The 26,349-nt window shown below is 38.1% G+C and overlaps 1 protein-coding gene across 1 annotated transcript; it reads left to right on the top strand.

Moving 5' to 3' along the window:
- The first annotated feature begins 27 nt into the window (after window positions 1-27).
- On the top strand, window positions 28-13,444 carry LOC148719138 (protein Malvolio-like). Its single transcript, XM_088741622.1, has 8 exons — window positions 28-1,609; window positions 2,445-2,727; window positions 4,452-4,966; window positions 5,677-5,758; window positions 6,057-6,124; window positions 6,928-7,002; window positions 7,829-8,056; window positions 9,883-13,444. The coding sequence occupies exons 5-7, from the start codon at window positions 6,065-6,067 to the stop codon at window positions 7,931-7,933; spliced, it is 240 nt and encodes a 79-aa protein (XP_088597748.1). The 5' UTR covers window positions 28-1,609; window positions 2,445-2,727; window positions 4,452-4,966; window positions 5,677-5,758; window positions 6,057-6,064; the 3' UTR covers window positions 7,934-8,056; window positions 9,883-13,444.
- The last annotated feature ends 12,905 nt before the right edge of the window (window positions 13,445-26,349 follow it).

The following is a 26,349-nucleotide window of genomic DNA, read 5'->3' as shown; positions in this document are numbered from 1 at the left end:
TTGATATATAATTTTGTTTTTTGGTGAAGAATGATGTTGGGAATGAAAGTGTCTCCAAATTGAACATTGATTTTTACTTTCAATTCATGATTTGCTCTTCACCTTATCCTCTGCAGTTTTATGGTTGACTGGTCAAAGATAAAAAAAAAAAAGGCTGAAGGTAACTTTTCTGAACAACTGCACACACTCTTCAAAATAAAAACTTATTTGTCACTTGGGCCAAAGAGGGGAAATAATCTTAGTCCCCACAAGCTGGGGGTTTGACCCCTGAAACTTCTGATTTCACCATGGGATACTCTAGCACTGAGAACATTTAACTAACAATGTATAGGTTTGATTCTGAGTGCAATTTGGTGTTAATCAGCACAAATAAATTTTTCAAAGACAACAAAACTGCACAAGCTCATAAAGCAAGTGAAATTTGTAAAAATTAGCACTAGTCCCTATTTTCAAAAAATTGCACATGAGAAATTATATTGTTCAGCACTTGTTAATAACTTACATGAAAAAAAGCAGCACAGAAAGTCAAGACATAAAATTTTAATAGTGTATGCACTCTTTTGTAATTTGTGTCACAACTTTGCACTTGTGTTACATAAAAAATGCAGTGGGTTTTAGCTGCCAATAGGTGCACTTAGTTTTTTGATGTGTGTATTATAATGTCGAGTTTAATTGTTATCAACATATTGCAAATACCCTTTCTTCTTTGAACTGTTTGGAAAAGTATTTTACACAAACATCACTCATGTCATTTGCTGGTCAATAATAGTAATTGAACTGAGTGGAGTGCAATTTGGGCTGAAATGATATGCGAGATTTCAAAATCGAACGAGCACACAGCGGGAGTTCGATTTGAAATCACAAGTATGATTTCAGACCAAAATTGCACCACATGAGGTTCAATTACTACTTTATTACATCCATTTTGAAATCGCCCACATACAGGACTTGGTCAGTTCAAATATTTTATTGATGGAGTACTGAGCTGAGAACTAAAATTCATCAATTTTTTTTTTTTTGGGGGGGGGGAGAGGGAGAAAGAAGAGTTTTGGAAACAAAAGTTGCAAAATGTGCCAAATGATACTCTTTGTCTTTTATTATTCTGCCTTTTTGATTGGTCATTTTAAACAAGCCTTGAAAACTGATTGGTTGTTTGTTTTAAGTGTAACTTCCTCATTGGCTGGAGAAGAGATGTGATTTATGGCAAAAAATGATGTAATTCGTGAATAACTTACACCAATTAGAGCCAATCAGATTACAGGGATCACCAGTGATTTCAAAATGGATGTAATAAAGCCATTAATTTACATCAAGTGGTGATATGCTGCCATTCCCCAAGAGTGACTACTGCAATACAGGCTTGACTGTATCTTGTATTTTCTTATGTTTTTCATATTGATGAAATTAAAATCAAATTTAACTGACTTTCTTAAATAACAACACAGTCTCCTTATTATAATTAGTTTTATTCACTTACTTATTTCCAAAAAACAGAAGAATTTACATGGAGGTTTGACATAAATCAATGTTATCTGTTATCTCCTACTCTGATGAACAAGAATTTGATCCCCAGCAAAGAGTCTGTAGAGGACTGAGATAACTTGCCAAGGTATTTAACAAGCAAATACAGGTGGCTTTCAATATTCTTGCTATGATAAGGATTCCATGCCTTCACTGTGCATTCAGCTAAACATCTGAGGAAGAATTTTAAGAACAATATTTCACAGTAAAACTGACACAATTTTCATTAGTAACAAAGAAACTTGGGGATTCTGTGCAACAAGAAATGAGACCCAGCATTAAGTTCGATCGTGAAAAAATGCCCCTAGAATGTACAGTATGTGCCTTCTTTCTGTTTCATGACTGATGTGTGTAGTCAGCCTTCAGAACAGGCATTATTTTGGGGAGTAAGTGCCTGGTATTTTCTTAGAGAAAATTACACTGCTATCTTTGACTCTTGCAGGAGTGGAAGGCTTGGGAGAGAAAAATTTGTATCAATGGGGTGAGCAATGATCACAGTGAAGGAGAAGGATGGGGGTGGGGCATAGAAATTTCTTGCAAGCTCCCCCCCTCCCACCATTCAATCTAGCTCTCAATCAAAGAAATGGTTGCTCACATGCCCCAATAAGACATCTTTACAGCAGGTTTAGTGAGTAGTATGTTTGACATTGCATTGAAAAGCAAATATTCCCATTAAAGTAATGACCAATTAAAAGTGTCAGTTGTGGAATGTTGGTTGATTGAACACTTACTTCTCAGAGGTCGAATCCAGAGAAATACAAGACAGACAATTCATCGAATGTCTCAGTAAGCTAGTAGATAAGTGTACATATTCTCATTACCTGTTTGCTGGATAGTGTAAGGCTATTGTGAGGAGAAGTAACTTGTTTATTGTTCCGACAGATTTAATAATTAATTATCTATACTGGATTTTGTTATTATAGGCAAGCACCTTGCAGAGGTGTGTCATGAAAAGTACCCCTGCCAAGATACCTGGTATCATTCTTTGGACTATGGTTAAAATTGCAATCATTGTCAGGGACATGCAGGTAAGCCTTCTTGTTGTGTTCCCAGCATGTTGAGTTCACCAGGTCAACCATAGTGAAGAACCGGACGGACAGTGGACTCTTAGTCAGTCGTTTATTGGACTAAATCATTTAATCAGTCTAGCCGACTTGTTACAACACTTGTGGTGAAAACTAAAAAGGAATGCAGGATTTGTCTAAGGTAAGAAAACAAGCTAAATTACAAATATGATGCCAGGGAACACAACCAAAAACTAATAGAAATTTAGCGATCGTAACTCATATCTGATCTTGGCTTTGGGGATGAGAAAACTCCAAGTTGTAAAAAAGACTCTATCCATTGAGCTTACCACCTCCCGGTTAGCTCAATGGATAGAGCAATGGACTGTTGTGCGGGAGGTCGAGGGTTTGAGCCCCGGCCGGACCAACACCCAAAGTCTTAAAATAATTGAGAAGAATATGCTGCCTTTCTATAGCATCAAGAAATGGATAGATACTCTAGTCTTCTCGGATAGGGATTATTAAATGGAGGTCCCATCTCCTGCAGGGTTAGGGGTAGGAGACGTTAATTTCCCACGCACGAGATTACTGTGTGATGGATGTCCTCCCCTGGGGTGGGATGGGTGGGTTGTGAAGGCGGTAAGTAAGTTAACTAATTGGGTTAATTATGTCACCTTCATTAAATAAAGAATATTGTATTGTATTGTACTATTATAAAACTGGTCAGTGTAAACGCAGACTGCTGACTGCAGACCAGGGCAAAATGCAGACTGAGGGTAAAACGCAGGCTGCGGACTGCATACCAGGGGTAAAATGCAGACTACAGACTGCAGACCAGGGGTAAAAATTAATGCAGACTGAGGGTAAAATATTAATAATAAAAAAACGACGTCTTAAGGGTGAAATAAAGAGTGTTCGTACCCGTAAAATAATGTCACGTCAGGACTCACGAAACACACAAATTCCGCTTCACGCAGTATAAAAGTCACGTCGTCCCCAAGTCACATGGCACTGTCGGAAAACGAGGATGACAATCTGTCTTTCACAAACCATGCTTGATACCTACAAGTTTACCTTGCCTTGTTGTTGTGTTGTCGTGTTTTGCTTGCCTTGTCTTCCAAACAATTCCAAGGCCATATGAAGAATTTAAACGCTGAAAGAGTTACTCGGTCCGAGACCTATTTGCGGATGCACAATTCAAAATGGCTGACATGTAAACAAAGGTAAGATGCATAGCATTACGACCAGTTTGGGCGGTTTTGGGAAACTTGGTTCGACAAAATGGGGATTTCAAGAACTTGAGGTTGATAATATGTTTGACTAAGGCGAATAAGCGCCTTTTGGTTTGAGTTTTCGGGATTTTGAAAAAAAATTACGGGTATGGGTAGGAACACTCCCAAGTCTTGTTTTTTGTTATTAATATTTTATTTTACCCTCAGTCTGCATTTTAACCCTCAGGTCTGCAGTCTGCATTTTACCCCTGGTCTGCAGTCTGCAGTCTGCATTTTACTCTCAGTCTGCATTTTAACCCTCAGGTCTGCAGTCTGCATTTTACCCCTGGTCTGCAGTCCGCAGTCTGCATTTTACCCTCAGTCTGCATTTTACCCCCGGTCTGCAGTCGACAGTCTGCAGTCCACAGTCTTCGTTTTACACTGACCGATTATAAAACTCCTCTTTGCTCCAGGGACAACTCCTTAAAACAAAAATGTTCGCATGAAAAAAGGCCTAATATACTTCTATGACATAAAGGAAACTAAACTGAAACAACTCTTTGTGCGGCTAGCCAAAAAATGATATTTTATAATCATGCAGGCAATCAAAACGAAAATAGGCTACTTGAATCATTTTAAGAAAACAAAAGGTCATATCATGTTCCAAAGCGTTCTTTGTACAGCAATGTGACACTTCTGTATGTTATCATGCAAGGTGTGGTTTGCACACAAGTCCCTGACAGATTCTCAGATGTTCAAGCTTTCCTTCTGTATGAAACAACTGGACAAATTGTGGCTCCTCAGGATGGGATGTTAGTCTCTCTTAATAGCCTTCCCCTTCAGTACAAAGCAAGGCCCAGGGAGGTACTGGACAAAGAATTTTGCTTGCTCCCAGGGAACATCTTTAGGATGGAATATTGGTCTGTCTATAGGCAACCCTTCTCCCCGAGCACTGAGCAAGGCTAACGAAGGTACTGAACAAAGAATTCTGCTTGCCCCAGAGCACAAATCATGGACTGTACAAAGGTCTTGAACTAAAACTTTTTATTCTGAAGTCCAATATACTTCCAATTGGGTCCTTTCCACTTGCACATATATCAATAAAACAATTTTGACTGCTTGTATGAATGTGGATAATTAAAAGTTCTAATACTTAAACAATATAGTTTTTTAATTGCAGGAAGTTATTGGTACTGCTATAGCAATATTTTGCCTTTTATCAAATGGAAAGTAAGTATCATTTTTGGCAACTCAGGAACCTTTCTTGCCATTATTCCAACAAAGGTTCTTGTTCTAGTATATCTTCTCAATTTCTAATAGTTTACAGTTGTGTCTGAAAACATTTTTACCCCTCCCTTTAAAGGTTTTTGGTTTGAGCCCATCTCCTCTCTGGAGGTGAAGACCATTTTCAAAGCTCCCTCAGCTTTAGAATTTGTCATGGCCTCTATTGGTTGGGGTGGGGTGGATATTTTTCAGAACAGTGAAGTGATTCAGTAAATGGCACATCATGATTGACTTATGCCACTTGAGTCTTGAAGCCAATAACATCACAACTTCATTGACCAATCAGTTTAGACGAACAGGAGTAACAATATTCAACTGATAACAATGTTTCACTTGATGGATCCTGATGATGACTTCCGCCAGCTCGGGTTGTTGAAACATCAATAACTACTGCTAAGAACAGTCCTCTTTAGGACTTCTCTTACCTTTACAATCAGACAATATAATCACAGGGTAGTGATTAATAACTATCAAGCTGAGCCTGAAAATCTTATTTGTTTTTATTTGACAGGATTCCTTTTTTATGGTGGTTTTTCATATCACAATCACCAATACATTTATTTTCCTGTCCCTTGACAAAATTGTGACATAGTTCACAGCCTAGTAATTAATAACTATCATTATGAAAAACTTATAATTTTGTTTTTATTTGACAGGTCATTCCTCTGTATGGTGGTCTACTTATCACAATCACTGAATATATTTATTTTTCTATTCCTTGATAGATAAAAAATTATGGTGAGTCATCTCGTAATCACTGTTTGGAATTGTTATGGGCCATTTAACTTCTGTCACACTTAGAACTCTGAACAAAATTGTAGCAATGGGTGATGATAATGTGGACATAAGTTAAAGAAAATCTATCTTTTAAATGATAATTCATTATTTTGATGAGGCAGAATAAATGATGTTGGTTAAGCTTTTGTTCCTTATAAAGATACACTTGCAAGTCTATTGACAGGAACAACTGGAACTCGACCCGTCATAGGGAACATGGGGGAGATACTCATTTGATTTTGCATGATCTTCATTTTAGGGCTAACAATGCTGGAAGCATTCTTTGGATTTTTGATAACTGTTATGGCTGTGTCATTCAGCTATGAGGTAAGGCACTGTATGTTTTTCCCTTACCCAAATTCATAGCAGCAGACCCAGGCTTTACAGGTTGTTAGATTGAGTATCAAACAGATGTTTTGCCATATGATTTACAGCTCCAAAATGAACAGTGCAACTCTCCGTGAATATTGTTTAAGTGGCAATACTCTTTGATTTGTAGTCTTGTAACAAACTTTTTTGGAACATTAAGAATGACACGCTTAGGGCCAATTAACTAGCTAGATTTACACAATGCACTAAATTAAGCATAGCGACATATATATAGCACTAAAAGAATTCAGGCTTTGACAGGATTGGAAGACTTGCCCTCCAGATACTTTTTGGGATACATGTTAGGAGCATGGTACAGTTTAGATGGTTCTTCTTTCCCCTGGAGGAGTTTGATCATATTCTTTTAATGAAATGGATTTTATTTGACCATTGGGTGAAAATCAAGTAAATCAATGACCCTGGTAGGTGAGCTGTAACTAAAAGTAATTGCAGATTGAAGATTTTTTGGGGATTTGAAGATTTTTCTTTTCTACAATTGTGGGTCACCTGAAAGGATCATTGCTTCACTTTGCTGGCACTTAGAAGTCTTCCAAATTTTGCAGAGCAGTGGCCAGTCACAGGGAGTTATGTCACATCAGACAGAAGACATAATCTGATGATTCATGTAGCGAAAATAACATAAGGAATGTGCAGCAGGTTGCATGCATCAGAGACACATTTTTGAAATTCTGATATTGATTTTGCAAACAAGAACTTAACATTATAGCTGTCTATCTTCCTTGCATTATGTCAAAGTAAAGGCACATCAGGATGAAGTACTCAAAGGCCTTTTTATACCTTGGTGTGAAGACTGTGACAATAAAAGTATTTTACAGGTAAACGTTTTTTGATAGACTTTGTTTTGTTGCAATGTAAAGTATTTCTGGAGGAGACACAATGGGCAAATTGTGAGGGCAGTGAATTCTTTATCAAACAAAGTAGTTTTGAACCGTCAGTGTCACTGTGTTGTATTTTATGGCCAAGATCACTGTTTCTCTCCACATCCACGGGTAGAGACATTAAGTGATAGGTACCTGATGCAATTGAACACATGCTCTGGGTGTGGCCATGGCTCCAGAGGGTTAGGCCAAGTCTGTTAGGCCTATTCCAGTTTGTGGAGTATGAAGCATTTAGGTGTATTACTGCTTATCTTGGATAGGGTATTAATTTGTCTCTGGGAAAATAGCCCTCTCCTCTGCTTGGTTCTCAAGCTGGTACCCAATTATACTCCTAGCTTGCAGAAGATACTTGTTAGAATGAAGTGTCACACTCATGAACAGAGCAGAGTGGCCTGGCCTGGCAAGGATCAAATTCTCATATCTGGATTGTTAATAGAGTACACCAAAAATTTTTAATATAGCCATTGCAGTTACTGATATTTTGGAATTCCATCCAATTTCTCATGGATATTCTACAGAAAGCAATCAGAAATATGGATTGTATAATAGTTATTTTGGTTAGTTCAGAAAGTTTACGCAAGAGGCAGATTACAAATATGGCAAATTCTTAGCTAGCTCATCAAATTTAGGAAGATGTTAAGTATTCATCCCATTTGTTTTTTGCTTAAAACTTATTACTTAGACCATGATTGTGATTTTGTATGAAATCTGTTTTCTTGATTGAAACTGACCGCTCAAACTCTTTGTTAAAATTGCTTTTCAGGCTGTGGGTATCGTCGGAGCAGTCATCATGCCTCATAACATGTATCTTCATTCAGCTTTAGTTAAGATTTGTATACTTAAAGATTATGAATTTTTAGTGGAATAATGCTGTTTTAATTTACAAGTCCTCAATTCCCTATCCGGTATTTAGGTAAACCTATAAAATGAATACAAAAACAACACCACTATGCTTAAAAATGGGAATGAAAAAAACAGAGCATGGTCCAATGCAACGCACTGGGGGGTGTCTCGAAAACTTAAAGACCTAAAACCTAAGACCTAAGACCTAAGATCCCTCGAAAACTAAGACCTTTCGAAAACTAAGACCCCTCGAAAATAGACTTTCTCAAAGTTGTTCGCTTGGTTTTCTGTTCAGGTGTGTTACGACCCGCAGGAACTTCGTCCGCGCCTCGCGCTCACTGTTGCGCTACGCGCTCAAAAGCGCGACTTGTGAGCAAGTCTATGAAGGTGGATCCTGGACAAAATGTTCGGTTCGTCGTTTCGTTATGGCGTTTCGTGGTTTCGTTATGTCGAGTCGTTGTTTTCCGAGTTCGACTCGTCGAACTTTCAGTTCGTTTCGTCGTATTGTCGTTTGATTCGTCGGCTGGTCTCTTCGACTCGTCGTTTTGCGAGTCCGATTCGTCATCGACCACATCGGTTCCTCGTTTTGTCGTTTCGTCATTTCGTCATGGCATTTCGTCGTTTCGTTATGCCAATTCGTCGTTTCGACTTGTCCTCTCAACAGGAGCTATAATTCAACCTAAATTACATGAAGAATTACTTGATTCCATACACTCTTACATGAATCATTAATGTGGTATCTATAATTTGCTCTCTGCCGAAGGAAATGGATCCTTTGAAAAGCGACTTATTAAGGCTAGTTTTCATTAGTGACGGAGTCGGAGTCGGAGTCGTAAGAGCGCCTATGACCCAGTGAAAATCGAAAAAAGGAGTCGTAAGCGGAGTCGCAAGAATCAGAACGTTTCCATTTTCTTCCGATTCCGCTTATGACTCCGTCGCTTACGATTTAGTGAAAACTGCATTCTCAGAGTCGGAAGCGGAAGAATAAACCAATCACAATGCTTTATTCCATGCCCGCTAAAGTACAAATTTTGGCGCCAAAGACAACATGGCGGACGAAAAGCAACTTTGGCTCTTAGTAATCATTATTTTGCGCAGGAAGAGAAAACACAGGAATAATATCGTTCGAAAAAGAGAGAAATTTTGGTTCTTGATATCTATCGACGTCGAGCAGCTAAGGAAGAGTATGCTAACCTCGTTAGCGAACTACGACTTGGTGATCGTGAATTGTACTTTCGGTAGGTTTCGAGTATTTTAACTTTTAATTTCGTAATTTTACAGTCAAGTTCACGCGTTTAAATTTGTTATGGCTATTTGTGCATTTTGGAAAGGTGGAATCGAGCATTGTGATTGGTTTATTCTTCCGCTTCCGCTTCCGACTCTGACATTGCAGTTTTCACTAGATCGTTAGCGACGGAGTCAAAGGCAGAATCGGTGTTCTGCTTCCGACTCCGTCGGTTTGATTTTCACTAGATCGTATCGCTCCACGCTTCTGATTACGACTCCGACTACGACTCCGTCGCAAGTGAAAACCAGCCTTTACGCAACAGCATAGAATTCGTCTTGAGTCGAGTGAATGATCGTTTTCATGAAAGTGACAATGGAATTGGATACCTAGTAACACACCTTGACAGAGTCTTCTATATTCTAGCTCGTGCATCTTCGTTATTTAACATTCCTTCTCAGTTGGAGTGTTTGATACAAACAGCTTGTTTGTTGTTCATGGTGGCAGTGACAACTCATTATAAAGGCGGTTGTTTAAGTTTACAGGATGTAGGGGTTGTCCCAGCATAGATTTTCCCAGAGAACTCCTGGAACAGTACCTTGAGAACAATTTTAGACATATTCAAATTCGAGATGATAGTTGATGGTAGTTTTTGCCGTTTGATCGAGCGGATGATAATGCATGATTCCGACGTTTTGAGCGTTAGCACTTCATCGTACCGCGAATAGAATGGGTAGGTTACTTTTCATCATAGTTAGTAGAGGGGACTGGTTAGGAAACGCGGCAAACTTCAGTCGGATAGGTTATTGTTCGATTTTATCGAGGTCACGTGACAATGACCCTGCACACATAAATCCAAAATGGCACCGCAGGCTTGTTTCGGCAGTCACGTAGCGTTTAAGTTTTTGGATTTTCTCCGTGATCGAGCGACATCTCACCTTCAGAATATAGCTAAAAACATTAATCAAGTCAGTGGACATAATGCCAGGTGAAAATTGTTCAGTGTTTGGCTGTGGAACATGTAGGAGAAGTAAAGGAATTGGAATCTGGAAGCTACCGGCGCCGCGAAACGCGGAATACAAGAAGTGGCGAGAAGACTGGCTAAAAATAAATAAGTTACTCTATGTTAAATACTTTAACCATATAGCCTTTATACTCATTTTTGTCCATAAAATAATCATTAATGAGCAATTTTTATTGAATGGCTACAAGACAACAATCTTGTTCTCAATGTTTCAAAAACTAAGTGTGTACTATTTACATCTCGAAGGCATAAAGAGCGCGATTGTATTTTAAATCTTAATCTTATCGGAAAGCTCATTTCTTGCGAAACTACTTTTAAATACCTAGGCGTGGTGTTCGACAATTTTATGACTTGGAAGGCTCACGCAGACTATATGTGTAAAAAGGTGGCGTCAAGAGTTAGTATTCTGGGCCGCATTAGAAGTTTCGTCACAAAAGAGGCAGCAATACTTGTTCATAATACCTTAATTCTTCCCTTATTTGATTACTGTGACATTGCCTGGAGTAACCTTTTACAACAAGATATAGATCGACTGCAGCGCTTACAAAATAGATCTGCACGGATTATTACACGTTGCTCTCGGTCATCTGAAGCAATAGATCAGCTGCAATGGCCGACTCTTTCCAGTAGACGCTATTACCACAAGGCTAAACTCGTTTTTCTCTGTCTCCACTCATTAGTTCCTAGTTACTTTTCATCATATTTTACCAGATTTTCGAATATTCACAATTATTCTACGTGGCAAAGTCTGAGGCTATCCCTACCAAAAGTAAAACAGAATTTTGGGAGGAGGACCTTTCTTTTTACTGGAGCAGAAATTTTTAATAAACTTCCTTTAAACATTGTGAAGAGTGAAAACATTCAAACGTTCTGTCGCCGAGCAAAACATTTCCTTTTACCGTAATTTTGATAATTTTGATATTTTATTTACTATGTTATGTTTTAATTGTGTTTTAGCTTTGTAGTTTTAGGCTGTTAATGTAGTTGTAAAATCTTAGTCATTATATATACATATATATCTATTCTAGAAATTGATGTAAATTATATTCAATACAGGGCCCCTATGGATACCAGCCTTAGAGCTGAATGGGCTACCCTGTGTAAATAAAGTTTGCTTTAACTTTACCTTTAATATGTTTATTTAATATGTTGCAGGTTGTAGCTACCAAATTAATCTTTTGTAATAAATTACTTATTGACAAATTGTTGCAGGCTCTTAATTCTAACTATATCTGCCTTTCTTGTTCTTTGCTGGCTCTACAAATTTCCTTTCGTAGTGTTTTTGTTTTCATTTGTTTACATTGAATTTTGTGTTTCTGTATAACATCTTTGGCCAGTGAAAAACACCGTACAGTAACATATAAATGAATAATGCTGTCCAGAACATCTTTTGCAATGCTGTTATCTACCATTATGTCTGAGTCCAACAACATAGTGTTATATGCTGAGACCAATTGAACATCACAAGCTGATTTGGATTCTATCTTAGCATTGTCAATCTTCAGCTGGAGACTTCCTGAGGTCAGAATCCTAAAATTATGTTCTATTCTCTTAAAAATTGTTTGAGCTTGTTTAGAAATAACCCAAAGTCCACCTCGGTTTAAAGATGAAATTAGTTTTTGACTCCCTGCAACATGCAAATCTTCTGCTTTACCAGCTTTCAGTATTGAAGCTGTTTGTTCAGTATGTGCTGTGGGATTATATACATTGTTCACCTGGCTATAAAGCTTGTGCAGAAAATATCCTCCAATATGTTGTAACCCTGCCATTTCTCTATCACACAGTTTAGTACGGATATTGGGATTTGGTGATTCATCTTTCTGTTTGCTGTGAGCTATCAAACAATCAGCCACTTTGGTACTAAGCAATGTTGCCGCATTACTTGACAACCCCACAAAAATCTTTGTTGAATTGAGGCCTATTCTTGAATAGTGCTTCGAGTAGAATTGTTCTGCATCTCCAGTTTTAACCTGACGCATATACATGGATTCTACTTCTGAGAAGCCCATATTTTATTCATCCCAGTTCGTATATCTTCGTAGCTCTTCTTTTATGCTTTGAGGGTAGATTTTTCTTGCAATTATTTTATCTCGTGCTTTGATTGATAACTCTTCGAAGTCTTCAGCAGTGAATTTGGCTTCTTGAGTCGGTTGATTTCCCCGCGCTTGTTCCTCCTTATGCTTTATTGTCTTATGTCTTTTTAATCCAGCCTTAGTCTTGCATTTATTTTGACACAACTAGCAAACAATTCTCTCTTCGTCTTGAACCTAAAAATCGAAAGACTTTCAGTAAAAAAATATGTTGTTGTACTACGACCGATGCCGTTACTAAGGGCATCAATAACTACAAAGTTTTTGGGCGAAAATAACGTTCTAAAGGCTTCTAAAAGACTTACAGAGTCAGCTGCTTCGACAAAGTGCTCTTGTATTCTTCCTCGTTCTCCAAAGTTTCCAATATGGCATCAAAATCGTCGCCGAAGAATAATAAGTTGTTCATGTCCTCCATGTTTGTTTTGGTTCTGTGCAGGGTCATTGATCACGTGACGTTCAAGCGAAGCTCAGGGGACAGACAATAGGCCGGCCCTTTGAAGTTTGCCGCGTTTCCTAACCAGTCCCCTCTACTAACTATGTTTTCATCATCATCTTTTTTTCACGGTTGGAGAGACTCGACATTAGCACTCAATTCTAATTTTAGCAGTACATGTTACGTTTTAATTCAAGTAATTAAAAGATTTAGACCCTCAACTAAAGCACGGCTTTACTGAGGCTATTATTATGCCACACTTCCACTACTAAAGCACTGTGCTAGGAATTGGGAAAAAATTAGAACTCCTTAATAAACATGTTTTACTAATAATCCTTGGTGAAAAAGTCGCCACATACGAGGTGCTTTTGGAAAGTCCAAACCTTGTCAGCTTGAGAAAGAAAAGACTTTTTCATAAATTGATTTTAGTTCACAAGTCATTTCGAGCAGCCGCAGCTGCCTACGTAGCAGCATTATTTACACCGAGAACCAACATTAATGGGCCCAGAGGTATAAACAGGTTGCAGTTACCATGTGTATAAATACTACATCTTATGGGAAAAACTTCTTCAAATTTCTTGAGCCCAAATTATGGAATTTGTTTTTTAGAAACAACTGCCTAGACTTTACAAGCATATATACATCTGTTCTCTTTTTCTTTTTCTTCATTAATTGTACATATATTTTTCACTCTATTTATTTCTCAAAGAAGTGCTTGTATACTATTCTTCAATCCAAGTTGAAATAAAGTTTTACTACTACTACTACTACTACTACTACTACTACTACTACTACTACTACTACTACTACTACTGCTACTGCTACTGCTACTGCTACTGCTACTGCTACTGCTACTGCTACTGCTACTGCTACTGCTACTGCTACTGCTACTGCTACTACTACTACTACTACTACAAATGGAAATCTCTCATATGGTCTCTTTGGTTGGCATTAGGAGAGTTTCAAGCCAAATGGCAATCTGTTATGTTTTCAAACTTGATTGATTCATAGAAGTAAAATCAAAGTATGTCTTTTTTGCTTTTGAAGTTTTGCAAATGTTTCATGCCTTTCAGTGACTGCACGTCAAATTATGTCAACACTCTCATTACTTGACTGTGCTCAAGTTGAGTTAGCCAAGTCATTTAAGAATCAGTTCATGCTTTCAGCTGTGTATATACCACATTTCTTTGTTCCATGATGTTACAGTAACATGAAATTTAACCAGATTTATGATCGAATATGAGCTTTCTGTGGGTTCTTAATTTAATTCTTTGAAAAGTAATCAGGTTTTTGAAAACAAACCGGCCACATGCTATTCACTGTCTCACCCCTTCTCCACTCTCTAATTTTTGGAGTGATTTCAACCTACAAAAAGAGCTAATTTATTTATTTATTTTATTTCTTACAATTTAATGGCATAAATACACAAATGCTGGTATGATACAGTTAATTAACCAAAAAAGATTTTTAAAAAGCCATAGGAGAATCTGCAAAAGAGTCCCAGACCCCATGTAACAGCAGATCACCCAATACATATAGTACGAATGAGATACTCTTATGATAAAGACAAATAAAATCATGATTTACGTACAAGAAATTTCTTCACATTAAATTTAAAATTCCCAGTACAATTTGCAGTGCGAATGTCAACAGGCAACATATTCCAAGAAACTACTATTCGATAGAAATAGGAATATTTAAGGGAATTAGCCCTTGCATATTTTTTTTAACGTCAGATGATCATAATGTTTCAAGGAACAATAATCTAAACTAGAGTAAAAATCCACAAAAGGTGAAACATCAGTGTCAACAAACCCTTTCAGTGCCTTAAAAAAGAAAGTTATGTCAATTAAAACTCTCTTCTGTCTTCCAAAGATAATAGATTTAGCTTCTCAAGACGAGCTGCATAGCTATCCTTAGTTTTCAAAATAAATTTAGCGGCGCGTCTCTGCACTCCTTCAAGCTTATCAGTGTTCTTGCGCGAATATGGGGACCATATCTCAGAGCAGTATTCATGGTTAGACCTTACTAAGGAACAGAAAAGGGTTCCTTTGCACTCTGGGGTAAAAGTAAATGGGTCCATTTGTACTCTGCATCTTTAAAAAGTAGTTATTTTCTCCAATTACACTCAATTATTTTAGTCAAATTCGGTTTCATTTTTTCTAATTAATTTTAAAAAAGGGGAAAAAAGTTACCCTCGACCCTCCACAAGAAACCCTTGACCCTCCTACCCTCCACAAACAGATAGACTCCCGCGATAATTACTCCAGGGTGCTCGTCCAAGTGATTCATTAACTTTTAGCTGAAAATACGTTTTTCTAAATAACTCGGACGCTTCTGCAGATTAAGTAGCTATTCTAAAGATCTATTTCCTTCGGCAGAGGGCAAATTATAGATACCACATCAATGATTCATGTAAGAGTGTATGAAATAAAGTAACTCTTCATGTAATATAAGTTGAATTATAGCTCCTGTTGAGTGGACAAGTCGAAACAACGAAACAACCTGACGAAACGACATAACGAAACGAGGAAACGCCATGACGAAACGACAAAGCGACGAACCGATGTGGTCGATGACGAGTCGGACTCGTAAAACGACGAGTCGAACAGGCCAGCCGACAAATCGAACTGACAATACGACGAAACGAACTGAAAGTTCGACGAGTCGAACTCGGAAAACAACGACTCGACATAACGAAACGACGAAACGCAATAACGAAACGACGAATCGAACATTTTGTCCAGGATCTACCTTCATACAAGTCTTCCTCGAAAACTAAGACACCGCGAAAAAATTTTGAGTACGGGATATTTAAAAAGACAGAGAAAGCCAAGGTGATCTTTACAACCTGGACTTAGTTAACAGAAAGAACTATGACCTGGAGGAGCTACAACTTGGGTGACCGTCGTGAATTTTACTTGAGGGGTTAATATGCAGGCTACCGAGCTGCAAAATTAAACGTAGATATGGATAAGTTAACTTTTCGCCGCTAGATTTACACTGTCTATTTAATTCAGAAAGAAAAAGTGAGCTTTCTGTTTCTCATTTCACTACACATTAGTGTGGACGGGGCCAGAATTACCGAGTGCGTAATAGACCCTTTCAAGGTTAACGCCGACATTTTGTCGAGGGTGCAAAACTGCTGGGGCGAACGCAAAATGTACAGTGAATGTATGGGAAAAGTTGAGAAAATGATGCTCGATAATTTGAGGAAGGTTGAAATCGTGCAATTTCTATAAATTGCAAACTAAAGATACCAGACCTACCAGTTTACCGATCAAATTTGAGAAATGCTGTTTCGCGAAAAAGCCGCAAATTAAGATTTTGATTTTCCATATATTTGTCTCTAGAACCAAACCGCCGTTTCCGGGAAAATTTAAAAGCATTTGTATGAAAAACTAAAAATATCATTTCTCACTTCTCAGCGAGCCTGAACCCTACATATTTAATCGGTAACATCTTTTGCTAGGTATCTTTACATCGTAATTCATAGAAATTGCACAATGTCAACGTTCCTCAAATTATAGAGCATCAATCTCCCGACTTTTTCCATTCATTCACTGTACATTTTGCGCTCGTCGTAGCAGTTTTGTGCCCCCGGAAGAATGGTGGCGTCAATCTTGAAAGGGTCTATTATCAATGACTTACGGCAGCGCAGCAGAGAATGTTTTCGATGTACGCGTTTCGAACGAAGGGCCGTTGTAACGTATTCTGCTAGAATAAGTACGGTCTGTTTTCAATTCTCGTGAAACTTTAAACGTCATCATGATCTTAAGACAGGTTTTTCTCATCGCGGCTCTTGTGCGTGACTTCTGGTAGTAAAAAGCAGTAAAGTGTAAAAGTACAACACGCAACTTTAGGTCAACGGGGTCAAGTTACATGAACTTTGATTAGACCATCATATTTGTATGATTATAACTTGCGGCATGTATGACCAAATATTGATTTTAGGGTCTTGTTATCCCTTATAAATACAATCAGCCGTAAACCCATTCATTCATTTATTTATTTATTTATTTATTTATTTGATCGCTTTCACCATACTCAATACTAAAAAAACTAAAATAATTATATACGAACAAGACACAGAAGAGAACGGAGGACAAAGGTGCGGCACACACAACAGAGCGAGGCTCCAAATTAAGTGTGCCTTACGAGAAATACACAAATACTAACTATGTAAACAATAGACAGTGTGGAAAGTATATAAAAAAAACCCAATTATAAAAGAAAGAAATATAGGAATAAATCCCTCATGCGGCCGATAAAAGTCTTAATAGCAGCAGTTACCAACTTATAGAAGATCACGTGACCTACTGCATTTGCAGCAGATCGACTTCCAGGTGTTGAAGTTAGTGACGTCATAGTTTGTACGAAAGGCAGCCGAATAGCGTTGGAGTACGTGAGATTTAAACTGATCGAGAGAACTAATAATACGAGTGGATACAGGTAAGGTATTCCAGAGTTTAGCGACACGATTAAAGTAACTAAATTGGAAAAGCTTTGTACGGCACTTGGGAATTAGTATGTCTTGATCAGAGCTATGACAAGTAAGACGGGTGCTTTTAGGCCTGACATAATCAGCTCTGGGTAGGGTGTAGTGGCCAACGCGACACATTCATTTCATTTAAAATTCATAAAAGATGTCGATTTTATCTCAAGTAAGTCCATGTGGCGTGTCTCTGTCAATCAACATTTGGCACATTCCTAGACAAATGCCATGGCTTTTTATTGCGTTTCCTGCCTTTGGGTATACTTGACACGTGGTGCGCTGAGCTCGTGCTCAAAACATGTCGTTTAAATTTCCAAGGTCGAAACCAAAACATCCTCAAATAAGTGTTTTCGATGGCCTGCCGCAATTTAAATGGAAAGATTTCAAAGATCAAAAGGAAATAGGAGATGGCAGCTATGGTGTGGTGAAGCTAGGGCATTACAATCAACAAGACAGTGAGCGCGAGCCAAGCCGAGCGAGCGAAGTTCCTGCTGGTCCTACCACACCAGAACAGAAAACCAAGCGAACAACTTTGAGAAAGTCTATTTTCGAGGGGTCTTAGTTTTCGAGGGGTGTTAGTTTTCGAGGGGTGTTAGTTTTGAGGGGTCTTAGGTCTTAGGTCTTAGTTTTCGTGACACCTACGCACGGGTCGAGAAGGAAGGTTATTTAGAGGAGTCTTTACTAGAGTTTCATTTCCTTAAAACAGTCTTCTGATTTGTCCCCTTAACTTAACAATATGATTGGTTCAACCAGTCAAAAGCAAATGAAAAGAGGGGGTAAGTTTCAGAGGAACTGCGGTGCCGTGACGGTGGGGTGTATTACAAGATGATTAGATTTTCAGTTCTCAGCTGAGTTGATAATGTGAATTGGCCATCGTAAATAGTTTCTAAACTCTTCACGATGGGTGGCGAAGGCTAACGCTCTTTTGAAAGTTAGCCGTCTGTTATAGCGAAGAAACTATGTACGGTGCCCAATTTACCTCATCAGCTTAGTCGATGAAACCCAATTAAAAACAGTCTCTTTGAAATGTATGAAAGCGATCCTCGCAGTAATGAATCCTACTTATGTAGTAATGGAAATATGACCTGAAAAAAATTCAGGCATGTACAGGATTTGAACCCATGACCTTTGTCTGGTGACAATTCTTGAAATCATCGTTAACGTTTTTTTCCTCTTTCTCTTTGTTGTAGTCTCGAGACGTAGACAGGAAAAATCCCAAAGCAGTGAAAAAAGCAAATATGTATTATTTCATTGCATCAGGTAAAAAATTCACCTAATTCGATGGTTTATATTATTGATTTCTATTTTCAACCACGGAATAAGGGACATCAATATTCCACCATCATTTCATTTTTTTAGTCATGGAATACATCTTACGGCATTGTCTGAGAATCATATCGATCTCACAAGGCATGCACGAAAGATGAATACCATGTCAGTATCCTTAGTAACAGCTGTCATATCAACCAATCACACGCAAGACTAAAAACAATCGTGACTTTTGTAGCCGCGTTTTCCTGCGCTTTTAACAGTTTTAACACTAGTTCTCTTTCGTTGATTATGGTTTTAGCCTTTGCACTGGGTTTGCTTTTTCGAAAAGGTCTCTAGTTTTGCTTATGATAAGTTTCTAAGGTGATAGAAGTGTTCCACACCAACGAGATCACCGCAGGACCAAAAAACCTCTCAATCAATCAAATTGCCTTAGTTTTGGTTTTTGAGGCTGTATATATATACAAGCTCACAATTCCTGTCATCTTTCGTGCATGCTTTGTGAGATCGATATGATTCCAGTCAAACAATTCCAGTCCTGGATTAGTTTCAACACTGTTTCAGTCCGACTATGTTTGTGGGAGCTGCGGGAGTTGCTTGTTTACAGTAATACACTTGTCATCATATGTAACCTTCTCCTCTTTTCTTTTTTCCTTCCAGCCATTGCATTGTTCGTGTCATTAATCATCAACATATTCGTGGTCGTAGTATTTGTTAGAGTAAGCCTATTTGTTTTTACCAGTGGTTGGTCCAGAAATTGATGAAAAACATTACCAAGTATTCCTCGTTTTACGTCCCAACGGAATTGCGCAAGAAGGGCTCAAACAATTTAGGCAATTGCACAAGCAAAAGGAAAGCAAAACACTAGAAGAAAGGAAAAGAGGCAGGTCATCTTGTGGATCGAAGGTCTCATTCTCATTTTTTCTTTTTTTCATTTGTAGGCATTTTATAAAAGGACGTATGGAGAAGTGGTAAGTCAGATTTTTTTTAGCACATTCACAGGTCAACCCCACACACCCCAGCATCAGTACTCATATTCTCCATACTGTTCTCTATACATTTTCTAAGATGCTGACAAGGAGAGCTTGTTTAACAATCAGGAGCTTCTTTAGTTTCCGATCATTTCCTTTATTCTCGTGACCTTAATGTTTCATTTTGGAATGGTATTGTAAGGAGAAATTAGATGATGGTCACTCTTCGTCTAACTGAGAAATTTGTCTATTTGTTACTCGGCAGCAGCGGTAGGTTAAAACTAAAGCTATGAATAAAAGCTAAGTTAACCAAGATAAGCAAATCATTACAAACAGAAAAAAGAGTACAAACCCAGCGAAATGGAAAAAATATCTACAGTGACAACTGCAATAGCGAATGAGTGGAATATTTCCAAAACAGAGAACTGTGCCGAGCGCGACTGTGGATAAACTGACTTAAAGCGATCATGCGTAAAAAGAAACTGGCTTATTTCAAAAGGGGTGCAAAATAACGTGCGGTATGAGAAACGTGCAAAAAAGGTGTAACTGACGAGGAAAACGCTAACAAACTTACAAAAAGTACGAACAGAGAAGTTATGAAAACGTAAAAGAAGAAATAAGTACGAATAAGACGAAAAATAATTAGCAAACGCGTATCCCTTTCATTGCCAAGATCTGAGTGATAATTCTCCATACTGTGTGTATTGCAACTCTTATGGTGTTAGTTTGGAGAATTTGGTATTTGATCAACTAACAACCCCCCCCTCCCTAACAGAAACTTTTCTTTATTTTTATCACTTAGCTGCTTGATATTATTGTGAGTACCTTCCCTTTTACTTTCAATATTCTCGTGTTACTACATTTCTTAATGAAAACTCTGACAATCTCTTTCTTTTCAATATCATAAATGCCTTAATCACAGCATAAGCCAAGCTGAAATATTTGATGTGGACAAGATCGGAGATCCTAAAGTAAGAATCTTGGAACAATTTTTGTTAAATTTTCGAATACAAGCATTAGGTAAACTTTTGGTGAAAGTGTTTCTTGATTGATCTGTCAAATTTAATCTATAAAATCAGAAAATATCGAACTCTTATTTCTCTATGTTTATCAACTATAGCCATCGACGGAGACCTTTTCAAAGGGGTAAGAAGTATTGGTGTACTAATAAGTAAGACATTAGTTGAAGAAGTTAATTGTAGCGATTAGTTTATACCAAAACAGTGGATAGCGTTAAAGGTGAGCTCTCATTGGCCGCTTGAACTCCGACTATTTAACAATTATTCCACGAGCGCGCGTTGGATATGAGATGATAGATAGCCAACGAGGCTAAAATCATCTCATATCCAACAAGCGCGAGTGGAATAATTGTTTTATTAAAAACGTCAAATTAAATTATTAAATTTTATTAAATTTTTAGCTCCCTTTTAATTTTAAGCTGACTCGTACACTTACCATATTTGTAGCTTATGGTATATTGGCTGATATACCATAATGGCTAAGCCAATAAAAAGTCTTGAATTGCATTATCCAATGATCTAGTTTTTAATAATCTTTGTTATTCACCCCGAGCAACGTGGGTGGAGTGTGCGCCAGAAAATATTGCAATCTTTGCAGGAATAAGTGAGTTAAAATCATCTTTTTGTGCTATGTTATCTAGATGATTTGATATTTTCTAAAACAAATATTCACCTCAGTATAGGTGGCTAGCGGTGCATATCTACTTTGACGCATTGCGGCTGGTTGAATACTCCATTACGAACCACCCACACTTCGTTCGGTGAAAAGTCGTTAATTATTGCAGTGTAGTGGTGATCGTTTTAAAATCCTTTCCGTGTATCTTTTCAGGGTGTCTTTCTCGGATGCATGTTTCGAAAAGCCGCGTTGTATATTTGGGGCATTGGAATTCTTGCAGCTGGTCAAAGTTCTACAATACATACATGCGTTAGTTGACCACTCCCCATAGGGGCTTTTCAGGGCCAATTCCCACCCATCCCACCCCTGGGGAGGACATCCACAACACGTTAATCTCGTATGTGAATCCGGCGCTCTAACCAACTGAGCTAACCGGGAGGCACTATGAGGGCGAGCGTTTGATTCATAAAAGAATAAAACACGTTTGCGTTTTGTTAGTTTGTTTTTGGAGCTTTATGCTTAGCATGGCGCACAAAGGAAAGGTGAAAGTGTCCATCGTGTTTCTTGAGCGTTAGAGTAAGCACTCAGAAAGGTTACCGTCAATGTGGTCAATCCTCAAAAAATATCGTCCTTTAGATCTAAAAATAGATCCTATTTAGGATAACTGCGCTTTTGACAATTACAGGTAAGAAAATTTCTCATGGAGCCAATCAATTATCAAAAAGAAAGTTTAAACGAATAAACTGCTTTTAAGCGCGGGAAAAGGCGAATGACCCTGTTGCAGTAGGTGTTATTTTTTAATCTGTTTGGTTGTGGGGTTGGCGTCAGTTTTTTCAACCAATCACATGGCGAAGACAACAAAAACCAAACGATTCTTTCAATAACCTTGGACCTTCAATTGGAACTCATCTTAAGGGCTCTTTCTTTGAATTTGCTCTCGCCTTCTTCTGCTGAAAGCTAATGGCATCATTTTTTTTTCCAGTTTGCTATGGAGGTAGGAAGCGATTTTTACCACATTAAACTTGGAATAACTTGTGCTTGCCCGCATGTCAACGATTGTTGATAATTCCTCGAGAAGAGGAAATCTTTCGATTAGATTTATGCACTGCAGGGATTCTTGAAGATCTCTTGGGCAAGATGGAAGCGAGTGCTATTTACCAGATCGATCGCCATTGCTTCAACCCTTATTGTGGCTTTTAAGGAAGGAGTCCAGGATCTGACTGGAATGAATGATTTCCTTAATGTGCTACAGAGTTTGCAAGTAAGTTGTGGCTGAGATAGTTTCGAGCCGCATTTCCGATATTATCAATCTTACCATGAGGCAAACCTTTGAATTGCTGCTTTGTCAGGGTAGAAAACCTACGTCATGGATGCTTACGGATGGAAAAGAACTCCACTACAATTGAAAACACAAGGGTCCGAAAAACCATGTTTAACCCTTGAACTGCCACTGAGTGACCAAGACAGAATTTCTCCTTACAATATCAGTACAGTATGAAGCAGACTAGTGATGAGAATAAAGAGAAATATCAATAGGGATTTAATAGTTGATCCAATATCAAATTTTCCGAACTAATATCATAAGAATTGTGAGGCAGATAATAAAGAGAACTTCTTTTGAGATGTTAGGGATGACATGGTTGAACTGTGACGGGGTTCCGGTAACAACTTTTGTTTGGTTTTGAGAAAAAAGAAAGTGATTCAACATCAAGGTTTCTGATGAGTAAATCGCAGAACAGGAAGCTTTTAATCAGTATAAGCACCGATGGGAGTCAAAAATGTTTGCAACAATCGAATGAAGTTCGTGAATTTTGTTAAGCTGAGGACTTTTTGTTATCTTGCCAGCTCCCTTTTGCTCTGATTCCTGTGTTGCATTTTACGGGATATAAAGCCATTATGGGAACGTTTAAGAATGGAAGGTATGCTAAGCTGTCTCTAACTTCTATTGTTTCTATGCGTTGGTGAATATATACTATGCTGTACCATTTCCACCGTGTAAAAGATCCCGTAAGGTCTAATCTAGAGCGCGGCCTTGAGGGCAATTCGTTAATAAATGCTGTGGAAAATTTACTTGTAAGTGTCACGTGGAGCGCAAAAATTGTTCCCAGTACACTATCCAGCACGAGGTGGTGAGACAAGCCTATCATCCGGAGGGTGTTACTTTGATGAAACTCTGAGTTCTCGTAAGTAATTGAAGGGAAAATATGTGGCAGCTAATTCGGCCTTAGTGTGGTTACCCCCCAACGTCCGTGTTGTTTTTGACGAAATGGTGGTATTTAAAATTTTGAAGGAATTGGGTCAATGCTAACTGACTTGTACCAGCGTTTTAAATGAGAACAATTATAGCCAATCCTTTTGTTAAATTAAGCTTTGCGGGTTCTTGGTTTGTGGAGGTAGTTAGGAAAAAAGCGCACGAAAATGCGTCACTTTTTCTCTCGTTCGTCACAAACAAACAAACTGAGAGCATAGAATAAGACATTTAGCGACTTTTATCATTGGATACCATTTGGATTGTATTTCTTTTTGGCTCTTCTAGTTTTTCATTAAAATCCATTTAAATGTCGTCCTGTTGTTTTCATCCCTGGGGTGATGCAAGGTGTAGCGAGTTTTTTATCCGTTGTAGTTATAGGGATCAACATGTTTTTTGTCGCAGAGTGTGTGGTGAGTTTTGATTTGACCCATCTCTATGATATTAATATTTACCTCATTTACGACTTGCGTAACATTAACTTCCAGGCAAACTTAAGAGAAGTCCGCTTATTGCGAATTATTTGCCCAAAATAACCTTTTTTATCCTACACTGTTTTGAAAATTCTCGAAAAATGATATCAAATAGCAGGCCAACTTTGAAATTTGTAAGCTTGGAGCCCTGTTCTTGCCGGACGATCGCTTGGGTTTCGTTGATTCTAAATATGCTATTTGTTCCAGATCTTTGCTTGTCGCTCTAATGCTTCTCTGCTGTCATTTTCTCTGTTGTTTTTCAGTCTGAAATACTACGTAACGTATATTCTAGTTGGATTGTACCTTCTCTTCTACGTCACTTTTTTGTTATTGGTTAGTATCCAGTACTTGGATTTCTATGCCCTGGTTTTAAACTGAAGTTTTTATTTTTTCATTGATCCTCATCAATTTTAGTCTTCTCAGTTCACTTAAGAAATCGTTAGCGTGCAGCGTGCACCCATCGAGTTATGGATGCACGCGGGAGGTTGTTAAGCATGAATATACGGCACAACTTGTAAAAAATACTCAGCGGTACTACACAAAGAAAAGTTTAATAAGATATATGTATTTTATCGGGGGGGCATTATAATTTCCGGCCGAGTACCTGTTGGTGGGGAAAAGTGCACTTTGCGTGACGAGACCAAATAACGGCTGTAAAGGGGACTTCATCAATTCGGGTTGCCCATCGTCTGCAATTTGGCCTTCCAACCACTCATCCGGTAAAAACAATCACCAATATAATATGGGCTACCGACCTAACAACAGTCCCCATGCGATGATTTTTATGGTGTACCTACTTAACTCAAACACGCCCCACCTAAAGAAGAGATCTTCCCCCCCCCCCTCCATCTCTCACTTTGGACGGTGGACGGATGACGTGTAGTGGGTGTGTCATATATGACGAATCCTCGTATTCAGGAGCCCATTACCCTGTCGGATGCAATTTGTTGTGGATGAGAGGAGAGAGTTCAAATGTGCAACAGTAGAATTCTTTTTTTCCTTTTCAGGAGAAAGGAGAGTTTGTTTTCAAGTTTAATAAGAATGCGAATGGAAAGGGCCTGACAAAATGATAATGATAATGGCTTCGTGTTTTATTATATTAAGTTTATTTTGCGCTTGGGTTCACCTTCATGGATTTCATCAAGGTATGGAAATGGTGTTTTGATATTCCATTCAATAGAAAGTTAACTATTTTTTCAAGATTTAATGCAGTAAATTTCTGGAATTAAACGATCGTCAATTTTTATGTTTATAAGATATTTTAAACATTAGCCTCAAATCACTGACTACTTATCTGGAATTTCATGAGCGCGTACGTTCAATTGGCCAGCAGCACGGCGTAAAATGTGGGTAGGTACTTGGTGAAATCCTTCATAAATGCATCAATACATAATTGAGAACATGTGGGAATACATGGTCATTTGCATACATTAACATACATTAAGGATCACACCAAGTACTTACCAAAATGTGTTACTTTCTTAAGCTTTTGATAAGAACGACAGATAAACTGCTTCTGTTTATGTGCCATTTTGTTTGTTTTCAGCATTTAAAAAGAAAGGTTATACATATGTAAAACACCTCGACTTACTGGCGAGTGTGTTTGGTTCTAACTCTTTAGGGGCAACCTGGTTATAGCAGCCCCAAAACATGGGCCAAGAGTTGCGCATTGCTATGACAGCGTTTGCACATGCGCTGACGTTTGACTGGTTGGTTTCCCCTTCCCCCTTTCCCTAATGACGCTCATTTTGTAAAAGATACGCTGACTTCAACATGCGGGATTTGTAAATGAACGACGATATTTATCAGGAAATAGGTAGAAAAAAAGAGTACCCGTGAAACTGTGATTTGTTTTTATTTTGTTTCTGGCAGTTTTTGAAAAGAACTGATTCATGTTATTTCACGCTGAAGCTAGGCAATTTTTTTTTTAAGATTAAAAGTAAGGGAGAGATTTTGTAGAGCATGTTAGGTAGTGTTATGAATGATATGAACAGCTTTGTGACAAACAATGGAAAAAGGAATACGTAATTGAATAGTGAATAGGGATATTTTTTTTAACCAAGTAACAGAACGGACAAAATTGCCGACAAGTGTTGCCTTGCAATTGAATCCTTCTACCGGTCCTTGATCTTGAAGGCTACCGTAAGAAGATCCGTTCTTAGTAAGTACGACTTAGCCGTAAAGAGAAGGTAAAATATGTTTTTTAATAAATTCTAATGTATGCTGAATAAAGACTATTCACAAAAGAGCTCAAAATGTTCAAACTGCAATACCTTTGGGAATTCTTCTTTGGGACGCCTATCCGAGAGGGGAAAGGGAGGGGTGGGGGAGGGGGGGCACAAGTTCGGTTTTAGAAAAATGTTCAATTTATAAAATGTTAGTAGATGGATACCTCTGTGTTGAATAAAAGAACGTTCCATTCTCCTCAAGCAAAATTGGGTGAACGCTAAATATACAGACATTTTTAAAGGGATCAAGAGAGTTGGTTTTCATTCTTCAGAAACATTTCCATTTTCATTCACCATTCTGCCGTGGAAAGAACACCATTGATTTGGGAACACCTTCATTCAGGGAAAAC

The sequence above is a fragment of the Stylophora pistillata genome, chromosome 12 (genome assembly GCF_964205215.1).
Source record: "Stylophora pistillata chromosome 12, jaStyPist1.2, whole genome shotgun sequence".
NCBI lineage: Eukaryota > Metazoa > Cnidaria > Anthozoa > Scleractinia > Pocilloporidae > Stylophora > Stylophora pistillata.
This window is presented reverse-complemented; position numbering and strand designations above follow the sequence as displayed.